This window comes from Rhea pennata, chromosome 3, assembly GCF_028389875.1.
Source record: "Rhea pennata isolate bPtePen1 chromosome 3, bPtePen1.pri, whole genome shotgun sequence".
Lineage (NCBI taxonomy): Eukaryota > Metazoa > Chordata > Aves > Rheiformes > Rheidae > Rhea > Rhea pennata.
In genome coordinates this window covers 66,056,714-66,071,226 of record NC_084665.1, presented here as the reverse complement: position 1 = coordinate 66,071,226, position 14,513 = coordinate 66,056,714, and the positions used below count along the sequence as shown (strand labels likewise).

At 37.4% G+C, this 14,513-nt stretch overlaps 1 protein-coding gene across 7 annotated transcripts in view; it reads right to left on the bottom strand.

Annotated features, from left to right (window-relative positions):
• Positions 1 to 10,796, bottom strand: part of AHI1 (Abelson helper integration site 1) — a 100,890-nt gene extending 90,094 nt beyond the window's left edge. For 5 of the 7 annotated variants that reach the window (XM_062572511.1, XM_062572514.1, XM_062572515.1 and 2 more), the window contains exons 1-5: positions 10,643 to 10,796; positions 8,553 to 8,610; positions 6,883 to 6,975; positions 5,918 to 6,039; positions 615 to 1,222 (exon numbers count right to left, since the gene is read on the bottom strand). In XM_062572511.1, coding sequence (XP_062428495.1) covers positions 615 to 1,222; positions 5,918 to 6,039; positions 6,883 to 6,892 — 740 coding nt within the window. In that variant the 5' untranslated portion in view covers positions 6,893 to 6,975; positions 8,553 to 8,610; positions 10,643 to 10,796. Of the gene's footprint in view, positions 1 to 614; positions 1,223 to 5,917; positions 6,040 to 6,882; positions 6,976 to 8,552; positions 8,611 to 9,891; positions 10,122 to 10,480; positions 10,555 to 10,642 lie in introns of those variants that run through there. The other 2 variants (XM_062572512.1, XM_062572513.1) reach the window with 2 other exon arrangements.
• Between the last annotated feature and the right edge of the window lie 3,717 nt (positions 10,797 to 14,513).

Genomic DNA, 14,513 nt, shown 5'->3' with positions numbered 1-14,513 from the left:
AAAAGATTACTATTAGCAATTGTATCCATATATGCAGTAGAACATAATTACTCATTACCATTATTAATCTATTTGAAAGTTCCTCTTTTCTTCAAGTTCCTCTATCATTGGTGCACCTTCAAAATGCAACTCTCCTCCCCTCTTTTTTTCATTTCTTTCACCTTCTTGTTTCCTGTTAATTTTCAGATAATTGTAGAACCAGTCATGTGAATAAAGCTAGGCCAACATTTTTTTTTTTTTTTTTTTTTTTTGCTGAATCAGGGCCATCTCTCATCACCAGTAAAACATGCATAAAATTGTTTTAAATTAGTTAAGAGATGGTTCCACAGGAAATAAACATCAAATAGTAAAGGAGGATCTTTTTTTTTTTTTTTTTTTTTTTTTTTTTTTTTTTTTTTTTTTAAGTTAAATAGAATCTGTAAGTTAAACATAAATCTTGGCAGCATTCTGAAACAGTATTAGGTACTAATATTTTTTCCATAAGAGAATCATCCAGTTAGTTTGTCACTTCGAAAATATGCACAATTTATCAGAGAGCTTTTGCCTATCTTAAAACAATATGAAGCACTCTGCTAAAGATGTAAACATACATTGATTACAGTTTATCATGGTACCTTGTTTCAGCTTCACATAAAATTGGTATTTCTTTCTTCTTTTTCTTCTTTTTGGCCACTTCATTGTTCAATACAACTTCATGGCTTTGAACAGTAGAAGTAAATTCAGACATCTGTTCTTTAAGTTTCATTCTTATTTTCTTTTTAATTGCATTTGCCTCCTCCTCAGCTACATGCATCTGATAGGCTTGAATTAGCTCTTCTTCCTCCTCTAATTCAGTTACATTTCTCACTTCAGTCAAGGAACTTCTAATCCTCCTGTCATGTTCTTGATGAGGTACATCTGTTTGTGATTTACTTTTTGCTTTCTTCTTCGGAAAATCATTAGTCTTTCTTTCAAAACTCTCCAATTTAACTTCATATAAATTTTCCTCCTCATTAAATTGTTCTTGTAAGAGTGATTTCTTCTTCTTGTGGTTAAACTTTGGCTGCTTGTTCTCCTCTCCACTAACATCATTGTTTATTTTCCCTGCAGCTGAAGCTTTCTCTCTCAGATTATCTTTTGCAAATCGAGGACTCTTCTTTTCAGGATTATGTGTGCTGTTTATAATTACTTCATCATTCCCACTTTCTTTAGCTAGATCAACATTACTTCTAAAGGTGTCAAGCTATAAATAAGAATATAAAACATACTTGACACCAAAAATCACATTATAAGGACAAACACAGAACTTTTAACGTCGTTTCTTTAAACATTACACAAAGCAAAATAAAATCAAACATTACTTATTTTCTTGTTTAAAATTAACAAGTGACCAGCTGTAAAGTAACAGAAATTTCATACTGGAAAAAAGTAGTTTGTGTTTGGGCACTTTATCCTTACTGTTGCTATGCTGTTTAAAACAACTTATATGTATATCCAATACAAAGACAAATCTGCTCCATAAAGATATGCCTATGTTTTACGCTACAGAAGGAAATAACATGTGGTACCAAAATAAATATTTACATCCATTTAAAATGTAAGTTAGAGGCAGACTCCAGGTTCAGTTGTTTAGGCTCTATTGAGAGTTGTTTGCCCAAACTTGACACTAAAAATCTTACTAAAACGTATTAAAATTAAAAAATTCATTTCATTTAAACCATTTACTAAAATATTTATAAAGATGAAAAATTTACTCTTAATAAAGAGTCTAATTCTCTAAATAGACTCTAAAAAAAGTCAATCTAAAGCTACTCCAGTAAAAATAAATAAATAAATAAATAAATAATATTAGTTTCAGTTAATACATTTGTCTTTACATTCCTTCCACCCATTTTTGGTGTTTTTTTAGAAAACACATTGTAAACTTTCCTCACTCCTTACAGGTTTGTTTCCCCTTGTCCAAGTAAAATGATAATGTAATATCAAAAGTATTAATGTAAAATATTAGATAATATATTTATATTTTCTAAAATATTAGATAATTTTTAAAAAATATTATCTATGAATGTAGTATCAAAAACTGAAAACTAATCTTTGACGTTTTTGAGAGTTTCTAAAATGACTCTGATATGCAAGACTCATTTCCTCAATGAAAGCTAGCTGTTGCAAAGTCCTGCTCAAAATATTTACAGGCATCTATTATTTATTATACCTATAAATAAACACACTCATCCACAAATACCTGGCATGAATAAAAGCAGCCTATACATAATTACAGCAAATTTATTTTTAGAAAAAAAATACAAAATACCCACATAATGAAATAAACACTATTGCAACATGCTGCAAATTCCACTTGTTGAATCTCCACAATTATTCAAAGAACGTCAGGTCATGGAAAAAAAACAGGCTTTAAAAGAGACCTGAGAAACTTCTACAATCTCAAAGATTAGTAGAGTATCAAACATCTAAGACAGATGCTAAAGGACAGAATTAGTCTGAAAAAAAACCCCTACAAAATATCTGTGTTTCCCCAAAGAAAAATCGCAAGAATTTTCAAGGCTGTAGATTGACTCTATTATTGGTACCCTCATCAGATTCAAAACTCCAAGCTGCAATCTAAAGCCTTACGTAGAAGCTAACCTCATTCTAATAACTTGTAATAGGAGGTATAACTGGAAAAAAATAAATGTATTGTTGGCTTTGCAAGTCATATTAACAATCTCCCTTTATGACTACATCCCATTGCTTGGTTTTTGCTTGCTCTTTTTCAAAAGCAAATACCGGAATCTCATTTCAGCTGTACTTTGAGACCTCACATGCACTTCACCCTGGCTATTGAATGACAAACCAGATTTTTTATTGTAACATCTGCTGTTTCACAGAATCAGTAAGGATGGAAGGGACCTCTGGAGATCATCCAGTCCAACCTCCCCGCTCAGCAGGGTCACCTAGAGCATGGTAGACAGGGTTGCAGCCAGACAGGCCTTGAAGATCTCCAGAGAAGGAGACTCCACAGCCTCTCAGGGCAACCTGGTCCAGGGCTCCGTCACTCTCACAGGGAAGAAATTCCCCCTCACGGTCAGGTGGAACTTCCTGGGCTTCAATTTCTGCCCATTGCCTCTTGTCCTGTCACATGGGACAACTGAAAAGAGTTTGTCCCCGTCCCCTTGACACCCTGCCTTCAGGTACTTGTACACATTGATAAAATCCCCATTGATAAGAGATGAGAAGGCACCTCTCCAGTTCTCCAGGACCTTTCAAAGATGATGGAGAGTGGCTTGGCAATAACATCTGCCAGCTCCCTCAGTACCTGTGGGTGCATCCCATCTGGGCCCATGGATTTGTGGATGTCTAGCCTACCCAGAAGGTCTCTAATCCTTTCCTCCTCAACCAAAGGAAAGTCTTCCCTTCTCCACACTTTCTCCCTCCCATCCAGGCTCTGGGACTCCTGAGGGCTGCCCTTAGTAGTGAAGACTGAAGCAAAGAAGGCATTCAGTAATTCTGCCTTCTCTGTATCCCTTGTCACCAGGGCCCCTGCCCCATTCAGTAGCGGGCCCACATTTTCCCAAGTTCTCCTCTTGCTGCTGATGTATTTGAAGAAGAAATCCCATCTCTACTATGATCCCTTCATCCTTAACAGTCACTCCTCCTTCCCCACTGTTATCAGCATTTCCCACTGCAGTCAGCCCATTTCCTTTTGCTCCATGCAGACTTGGCAATGGGCACAGGAGTGCAGTCGCCTTACTCTTGCTTCTGTAGTTTAGAATTAGAGCAATCTGCAGTTACAGAACTCAGATTTCAAGAGCTGATGGACCATGAATGGAGAACATTTTGTTACTTTAAGGAAGACTAGCTCTAGTAAAGAAAACGGAAAAAAGCAGGATGGAACATTTCCAGTAGAAACATGCTGTCAGTCATGATCTGTTCTTGATGAACTAGGAGGCTGTTCACGACAAGTGTGTGACACAATGACAACAATCACCAATAGATTTCACATATTTTCAAGATACATGAAACATTGCAGAGCTAAATTACATGAACTGAACAAAACTGAAACCGAATCAGTCAGACAATATCATCTCCTTCCACATTCCACATTTATTTCTGACAAAGAAATTATAGGTGCTTACTTAAGTTTTTACAGAAATTTTTACTGGAATGTAAGAATCAAAATATCAACCCTAGGTCTTACAATTTTACCAGACTTTAATGAAATGTTCCAAATGAGAAGCGTTAGGCTTTGATACATGCACTGTTTCTAAGTTCTTAGTTTTTTAGTGTTTTAATTGTTATGAATCTACAGCTTCAGTAAAACTGTAATAAAAGTTAGTCTTCCATACTTATTTATGTGGATCTTAAAACAATTCTTAATATGTACGTGCATCATTAACTTTTAATTCAGTTCATCAGCACTTTAAGTGTTTCCAGTCAACTCTGAAATACTAGTGTTTTACCTCAAAGTCTCTTCTGAAATGGAGTGGAAGTCAATTTTAAAAACAAAGTAATCTTCAGATGTTTGAGTGATATATAGCTAGGTACAAACGTACAATTATGTGCTGAAAGAAATTTACATCATACTTACAAAACATAGATTTAAAAACTCATGTTTTGCCAAAGAAATAAATCTAAGTAAGGAGGAATTTATACTTGTGCTCATATATATGCTAGCAAAGTAAACGAAAAAAAAAACTTTGAGTTTTTTTTACACTATATTTTGGATATTACGTTGCATACCAAAAGACACACAAAATTAAAAAATATACATATTCATGCAAATACCAACTTTGAATTGTCAAACTCAAGACAAAAATGTGTTTCAGCATGACACTACTAAGAAGTACTTTACAACTATGCAGAATACAGTTGTATATAACAAATAAATGCTAATTTCTGATATTATAGAAAATACAACTCCTGCACCTTAAACCAATATTAAAGAATAAAATGAAGATTCAGTTCCAATGTCTAGTATGGATGTGACAAAGAAAAGATAGAAAACATAAATCCTAACAAGAGGAAAATAAAAAAAATCAGCATATTTGTCAATTAAGCATTTAATTCCAAACATTGTGAGTCAATATTTGGGATCTATAAGACTCTTACTGAACATTTATTCTTGTGTTCAAGAAAAAGACTGTAATATGAACTATACCTTAGGAACCTCTGGGGTTCTTTTAATCAGAGATATGGTATAAACAGAAATGTCGCCTAAGGATAAATTGAGATTGATATAATCATTCCTAATCTGCAAATTATACACTGCAGCCCAAATCTTTAGAATAATTCTTCAGAGATGTGTACTGTCTAAGTACACATGCAACCACAATGGGACCGCAAAATTAGCGCATACAGAATTATGCTGATTACTGGGATCATAATGAAAAAAATAGTTTCAAATGTTGTTTAATAGTGTTCGTAAATTTTTGTTCACATACCAGTAATTTTAGGAAACGTAATAAAGTTGATGGTCACCTCTAATATTAGTTGTTATAAATTATCATCACTTGTCATTCACATATGTATTACATGTATGTATCTGTATTACACAGACGTATCTGTACTACACAGATGCATTACTTAATCTCAAAACTCAATACTATAGTGGCCTGCAAGCCCATCATTCTCACTCCCAGTGAAGTTTATAATGAATTTGGAAGTCTTAAAACTTTCCTGAAAAATGTGAATGGAAAAAAAGGTATTGACAGACTTTTAATAAGCGCATGCCTGCATGTGCCACTTATTCAGAGTATACCGTTAGTAAACAATAACTCTGGCATACCTCCAGACTACTAGGATGTATTTCTATTGCAAAAACAATAAATAAAAATCACATTGACAATAAAAGATATGTGTATAAAGGTACTTTACGAAAATATTTTTCCTGAACTTTTTCCATTAAGGCAACCAAACAAAACTTGGATGTATTCAAACTCACCACAATATTCTCTTGAGAGTGAAACTTCTCTTTCTTTGATTTCTTTTTGTCTTTTAGGCCAGCATGACTTCTGAAGATTTCCTCAAAGCGAACTTTGGTTTTTGCCTTTGCCTCACTTTCAACTGTAAAAAGAAGTTAGACTATGGTTTACCTGCTCAATAATCATCATTGCTAAAATAGTGCCTAATTGTGCTTTAAAATTGCATATATGACAATTACTTTATTTGGAAATAATTACCAAGAAATTCAAGTGGAACTCAGTTAAGAATTTTCACACTGACAATGTAAGCTTCATGAGTACAACTCAGCAACAATGTTGTGCAAACATACCCTGCAATTACTCATTGCAGAAGTCAGCACTTTACCAGTTTTGAAGGGCACACACAACAGGATCAGCACAAGACCCTTGGCTAACTGAAGCAGATGACAGATTATTGCCCTCCCCATTCCCAAGCAGTAGCATACTGCTGCTGGAGGTGACATGCTGCTTGCAGGAGGCATGCTGGGTTCTTCCTGAGGCTGGAACCCGGAGGAGACGAGCAGCAGTCACTTCCTGAGACAAAGCTGTAACAGGCAGGACTGCTCAGGGACTTGAACTCAGAAAGAGCTGAGACTCTGTCTTTCAGTGAATCATGATACTGTGGTCAGCACCATTTCAACCCTTGAAGCAAGAGGTCTTCTAGCTCCTCCCCTGAGGCATGCGCATTTTTAGCCAAAGAATTAAAAATACAATTTGGCACATCACTAAAAAAGGCTACTGAATCTTCAGTTGTTATATGTTCAGATTAGAAGTAAAATTCCCCCTCCGAAAAAAATAAAACACACTTTGAAAACCAGCTATAAGCACTGACTCAAAACTAAGCCAATGCAGCATTACAAATGTATAGACTGAAGCAACTCTTACCATTTGCTTCTAGTTCCGATTATAAAATACATATTAGAAATCAGACACAAAATAATCTTACCTGCTGGCATTTTCAGCTCTAAATTAAGAGTGGCTCAACACACTACCTGCTTCTTCCTCTGAATTCATCATCCTACTGAAAGTAATTAACAACCTAAATGAAAAAAAAAATGGTCCATAGACTTGATACTACAAATTTAATGCATGCTTATTAATATCAATGATGAGTACAGGTCTCAAATCAGGCATAAAACACAAACAGTCTAAAATTCAATATTTGCCTGAATTATGACAAGCTCTGTCCTCGCATCTCAACTCAGGTTTCTCATTATCTATCTGATATTTATTATTTGCAAACAAATAAAAAACAATGCTACAACAATTTAAATAGCTATTTTTTATGAGTAGCCAAATATCTCAGTAATATAGTATTTTTATCTTTTTTAAAAAATGCACTTTTTATCTCAATAGTGACCCATAAAGCTATTTTCAAATAAGTTCTTCTATCAGATTCCTATCCTGATAGCATCATCAAGAAAGCAACAAAAAAAAATAATACAAAACAGTTGCTTTGTAAACAGTGGAACAAATGAAGCCTAGCTTCCTATGAATGTGTTATGCTCCTCTTAGCCTTACATGCAATAAACTATTATACCTATCTCCCCGATAACTCATTAGGCAATAGCTCCAGGTTCTCTTCACATAATACCTTCTGTTACACCTCATCATTTAACACCCACAGCACATCCAGACTGCATCTAGCCTACTAAATTAAGATGTACCAGAAAATACCGCCAGTCTATATGGTTAAATTATCCCTAGCATAGTTTTAGTCCAAGACAGCTAGCATTCTGCCAACCAACGCTACCTACTACCTACAATAGTCTAGTCTGCCAACTGGCCAAAGCAAACAAACAGAAAAAAACATCCCAAAACAACAACACCCAAAAAAGGCGAAGACATGAGGTTGGTTTGGAATTACAAAACCCCTTATTAGTTAGCTGCCAATTTCATTAATTTGTGTATCAAGTAAAAGCTTTTATGCTACCTATCCTACAGTCTAAGCCTGTTTGAAATGAGCAAGGATGACCAGAACTGCCTTCATATAAAGAAAAAAATGTTTTGTTCCATAACATGTTTCATCGTTTCACCAACAGGGTAGCAATATTTTCCCTTACTAAAATATATTTTGCCTGATAAAGCAAATCTTTACTGTCATAATTAAAACAGTAACAGTAAAAAATAACACAAATGATTAATTCTTATAAGATATGAAGAAGAAAACTTAATTAAAAATAAACCTACCTTCGAAGTTTATACTTAGGAAAATAGGAAGCCGATTCTAAAAGCACTATAGCTATGAGTGTTACTTTTAAATTAGTCAATTTACAAGATATGAATAAATATTTATAATTTGGAAAAGTGTAGAAAATAAAATATAGTTATAAAACATAGTAGAGTCTATCACTTTAATCATGCATTGCAGATAGCAGAAACATATAAGCTGCTGTTATGATTAGCTTAATGATTTCAACCATCTCTCAGAAAAACTAGTGCTTTCAGATGTGAAAGAAATAAAAAAAAAATATGAGAAACAATGCAGAACAACAATGCAAAGTAAGCATGGTGCATACCTATTCCAAAGAGGAAAAGAATTTTATAGCTAAATGATAGACAAATCACACCACAAAAAACTACAGGCAAACTAATTTTGCACATATTTTTGCTTACCATTGAACAATCACCTTTCCAAGGGCTTTGCTCATCTTATTTCTGCCAGTATTTTCCTCTGTAAAATGCAGATTTACCAAACTCACCAGTGAGTTCACCACATTGCATTTACCTCTTTATTCAGCAGAAGAATTTATCTTATCAAGTCCTATGGCAGCACTGTTATTTCCAGTATATTCCCATATTATGTAACCTTTGACACAGTGCATTAAAGCAACTAGAACTTGTGTAAATATAGCCCATGACTTAAACAACAAGGATGTTTGCTCTGTATAATCTCACCTTAAAATAGGAAAGATTTAACCTTACAAGTTCAGCAATCACAGTACCTCAGTCTGAATAAAGTCACTTATCACTGAACGCATCTGTTAAATTGTATTTTTGCATGAACAATTTTCATCTTTTTTATGGTAGCTAATATAAGGCAATGTTTCCAGGAATGATAACTATACACATTTGGGAACAATGGAACATTCCAGCCATTAAGAACAGCCAGGAAAACAAAATCATGGAGCCAAATCTTCCAAGAATTTGCTGAATTTTCTGAAAATCATCTAATTTGCTGTCCTCTAATATTTCATCCTTATTTATAAATAAATTTTTCAAATTTATCAAGCTGTTGCTGTCTTTACAATAGCTATATTTTATTATCTGCAGTAGAGATGTTTTCTATCCCAAACACATCAAAAAGGAAACAATTCATGCAAATTTATTTCATTATCCACTAAAACAAGAGAAAATCAAACTTATTCTCTAATGAAGTAGAACATACATAATTTGTTCAATGTTACACAGTTGTAAGTGGCAAATCCATACCCAATTTGGGTCATAATGGAAAGTGGGTTGACACAATATAATTGCACACTTCAGAATTTTAATGAAATAGACTCCACATTTTTCCACTAAAAATTTGCAAAAAGCAAATGTAATCATCAAGTGACTGGAAACAAATGGAATCAGTCTTTTAGATGAGATCAGTCATCACAGCGGGATACCGTGGGTTTACTAGTAGGTTTCTCTATTAAATATTTATAAGTATCACTACTTCTTGAGAGCTGAGAAAGGTTTAAATCAGAATTATACAGCAAAATAACACTAAAGAATCTGTCCCTATTTACTAATGATGGATGTGATACCAAAGAGTAGCCCATTTTTATTCATGAACATTAAGTATTTTATCCAAGAAAGTAGACAGCCAGTATCACTTAAAAAGCCTCATTACCACATGAATACCTATGAATCAGCATATTAAAAATAACCTTGTGTCCCCGCTATTTTAAAAGGATATTTAAAAGAACTGATACTATCTATCCATTTGAGTTGTGTAATAGTAACATACCAGAAAACTTTAGCTTCTGAGTAACCATCATTTTTTTTCCAGAATTCTTGGAAACTTTTCTTGGTTAGGAGGTTGAAGTAAAACCAGTCCCTACTCTGATGGGAAAACTGTAGATTTCAGTTCCCTACAAGCAGCACATCTCAATTGCTTCGTACATTTTTAAGTCTCTACCTTATCCAAAAACTGTAATTGTAAAAATGGGTTGTCTGCGACAGATCACGCTCGTGTACTCATTTCCAAAACGCTGTTTTTCTTTGCGTAGAGGAATAACAGGAAACAACAAGGGTATTAAGGGGCATTAGAAGCACACAGCATCAAGAGACTAACGGACGGCGCCGCCGCCGGCCTCGCCTGCGCGGCGCGTGGCGCTAGCCCCCTTCTCCCATTCCGCCCCCCCCCGCCCGCGCGCCAGCCCGCGCGCGCCCCAGCAACTGCCGCGCGCGCCAACGGCCGCGGCGCGCGCTGTAACGACCGCCAACCCCCAGCCCGAGCCCCCCGCCCCAGCGGCGGAAGGGGAGAGGGGAGGGCGTCTCCGAGGGAAGGGGGGCCGGGGGAGGGAGCGGCGGCGAGGAGGCGTGCCCCAGCCTACCCGCCTCGGCAGCCGCGCACCCAGACGTGCGGCGGCAGCGCCGCGGCGGGCCCCCGCCCGCAGAGGGGTCCTTCCCGCCCGCAGAGGGGGCGCGGCCCGGCGTCGCCCCGCTCCCTCCGCCCCCGCCCGGCAGCTCCTCGGCAGCGCACGGGCGTCACTCACTTTGCCGTGGCGACTTCACGCTCAGCGCCGACGCCGCGGCCAGGCGGTTGCTGCGGCTGCCCTGTCCCCCCCCGTCGCTGGTCTCTCCCTCATCGTGAGCTCCCCCTTCGCAGCGGCTCACAATTGGTTTTGCCGAAAACAACCCCAAGCTGCCAAGGAAACAGCGCGCATGCGTGCATGCGGGCGGAACAGAGAACCCACATGGCTTGTGTTTCACGCCGGGTTGGCTTAGGTGCGGCACCCCGACGGCCCCGCTTGCCGGAAGGCTGCCGGCAGCGGTGCGCATGCGTCAGGGCCGCCGGGGTTGGAGGGAACGCGCCTGCGCAGCAGGGACAGGCGCACCGAGGAGCGTCGCGGCAGTGTGTAGGGCGCGGGGGATGGCGGGGAGAGGTTTCCCCTGCGCATGCGTGGGAGTAGCTGGGCGGGCGGACTCCGCCATTATATATGCGTCGTGGCTGCGCTGCCTGGTTGCGAAGCTGCGGCAGCAGTAGCGGCGGGGCAGGGCCTGGCATTGGAGGGGCGGGGACGGGTCCGGAGCGCTGCGGAGCCTCGCGGCAGTGCCGGGGCCTCTGGGCGGGACGCGCCGCCCGCCGCTGGGCCCGCCACAGGCTGCGGCCGGGCGGGGTCTGGTAGAGCTGGGGATGACGAAGGTCGGGACCAGTCCCTGCGAGTAACAGACTGCGCCGCGGGAAGGTCCTGGCGCGGTTTGCCCGCCTGCCTTTGCTCGCTACCGCTACGTGACTGATAAAGAAATACTAATCGTTTAAAAGTGATGTACCATGCACAAATCTCACTGTTAGACCAGGACAGAGTATTTTGCAAAGCAGAAAAAGGTCAGCAGCTTTTATTCTGCAGTATTTCAGGCGTTCAAAGTCTCTTCATAGTATTGCTTTTTTCTGGGTTGATAAAACCCCTTAAAAATGAAATAGGAAGCTAAACAAAGCATAAAAAATGTGGAAAGCTTTACTAATAGAGTAAGGATTTAAAGATATGTTTAAGTTGTAATCCATTTCAAAAAAACCCATCAAATATACAAAATATCTTTCTGGGCTCATACTAACGATAAAGTTACTTCAGAAGAGTAAAGTCTCTGGCTAGTATCCTGTCTTCATTGCAGTCCAGTTTTTATGTGGACTCTGTTAAGACATGCGCTCTTGCAAATGGCAACACAAATGTATGCGCTGAAGCTGGACAGATACTCCAGAAACTTACTTTCTGTGTGATTTAGTTGCTAATTCAAGAGATGTTTTTTTCTCCATGAATAATAAATACTGATTATTATCAAGAAAGGTTTGTTCATTTCTTATTTTTAAAAAAGAAAAAACAGGTTTCCTCAACAGTAGTGGATTCTCTGTTTTAGCTCCTGAAATCAAAGCAGGTCTTGAATTAGCGCGACCATATGTGTTCATAAGCTAAATCAGGCAAAATTAGCTTTCAGTTTACTTTCAGTTGACCATGTGCCATTTGTGCAACCTAGAGGCGAGTTAATGCTTGTGATACTGTCATTGTGACATTCAGTTTCCCCAAGTATACAGTTCCTAGAACTCTGTCAAGACTTGCACCATGTGTCAAAAGAATATACATCCTTATTATTTGTTCCTCAAGATATATTAATAGAGTAAGCTATTTTCTTTTTCCAATTCTCTTCTGTCCTCTTTCTCAAATGCATGCACTCAACTGATAGGGGGATGAGGTATTAGCAGGACAACTGTTGCCTCTAATAGTTCAGTGTAGTTTTCATCTTTGTTAAATACTGATGTACAGAAATCACTGTAATACCAAACTTCCTGGTCACTACTGTGTCCTTTTGGTTAAAATGAAAATATGCAAACCCAACCAAACTAGAAATCCAAATATGGATGATAATCCTTTTTATATTTAAAGCTATGAGAAATTCTACTGATTCTTTGATTTTTTTTTCTCAGTTGTTTTTTTTCTTTTTTTTTTCAGCCCATGTTGCCTACATACCTTCTTTTATAACTGCAGTGAGGTGAAAAAACATCCATGCATGATATTTGCAAATACATCTTTATGTTTCCAGGAAAATATCCTTGCTTATAGAAGTTTAATTCTCAGAGGATCTGTATTTAGCTGCAATATGATACTGTAATCCTTATGTAAGTAGTTTTAGTGATTGCTGAAAATTTATATTGAGATACTTGGAATAAATCTGTATAAAATGGAAGCTAATCAGAGCTTATTCCTGAATCACTAACTTAACAGTTTAATTTGGAGTCCCAAATTTTTACACATTTTTTTATTCCCCCCATTATTCTTGAGTTAGAAGACTAGAATACAGAGAATGAGAAGGCATGTGGGCATGTATGCAGCTGATAGTAAAACTTTTCCACTGATAGGGTCCTCGTGGTTATTATTCATGATAATGTGCTACAATTATTTTAAAGTAAACTTTATGCAAGATATGTAAAAGAATTTCAAGCCTTGAGTAGCCTGGGTTGAAAATCTGTTTTTATCACACATTTGCTAACTTTGCGGAGTTGTCTATCAATAGGTGATTTGAACTTTTTTTCTTTCGGTTTTATATTTTTGGGGGCTATAGCTAATATTTAGGTTAAAGTTATGGTTAATGTTTGCAGGCATTATGCTGCCAGGCTAAGAAGAGGAAAATGTTATATTAAGTTATATTAAGAGAACAAAAAGGTAGACGTTGCTGGACTACAGAAGAGGCTAAAATTATTGGAAATACTAGGTTTAATTGTCAAGACACCAGGAGTGAAGAGAGATTTGAAGACTTTGTGTTTGGTTTTGAGGAGGACTAGAGCTGGAAAAGACAAATAGGCTTTTCTTCTTTTTTTTCCACCTGTAATAAAAGTTGATAAAAAAATTTGATCATAGGGTTAGTGTTCAGAACATGACATACTGAAGAGCAGTCTGGATCTTGCAGTGGTGAGGATGTGAACAGCAGTGAGATGCAATACTTAGTTGTTGCTGCTTTGTGGTTAAAGCTGAGATTAGTGTTGGGGTTAAGGTAAATATCAGGGGCTAGTTTATTGTTGGATCTTGCAAGTCCCAAGGCATGCTAAGAAAAAGGGAGCTATGCTGAATAAACTCAGTGTTATATTGAACTACTTCTAGAGAAATGGGTAAAACTAGAGGATTTTTTTCTTCTCTTTTTTTCTTTTTCTTTTTTTTTTTTTTTTTTTTTTTTTTTTTTTTTGAGATACTGAATTTCAAGTTTTGAAAAGCTTGGTTTATTCTTTTTTGTAAGTGCAGGGCAGTAGCAAGTACTACTTGTAGTAAAGTCCAACCCTAGGAACAACCCTAGGGAAGTCCAACCCTAGCTCCTCTTTTAACTCTATAATTAATTAAATTTTGTTTATAAAAATAATAGGGTTAACTATAAGCCATTGTTTCCGTGGTTCCAACCCTCACCATCAACCCCTCAATATATGTTGGATATGTTTGGGTTATATTGCAAATTCTTCAGCTTTATTCTATTCAGCCTTATGTAACCTCAAATACCTTATCCATATCAGAGCTATTGCCTGTCACTTCTTGCTGATTTCAGTCGATTTTCTTCTCTGCAGACTTTTCAGGATCAAACAGTGAAGTAATATTATTTCAAATTCTGGTGTATCTATAACCATAACTGAGACCTTCACATTTTCCTTTACATATATGCGCTTACCAAATCTGTGAAACAGTGTGGTCTTTGAAGAATCTGTTAGTAAAACTAGATATGTACCCTTTGCTGTCTTGAACTTTAATTCCAAAGCAAACCATAAATTCAACCTTCAATCAAACACAGCAACTACACCTCCTCAATAGCCAGCAGTACTTTCATAAAAAATGAGCCTTGAACCTACATTTCTACATCCTACAAGAATAAAGTTAGAATAGTTAGTTAGTA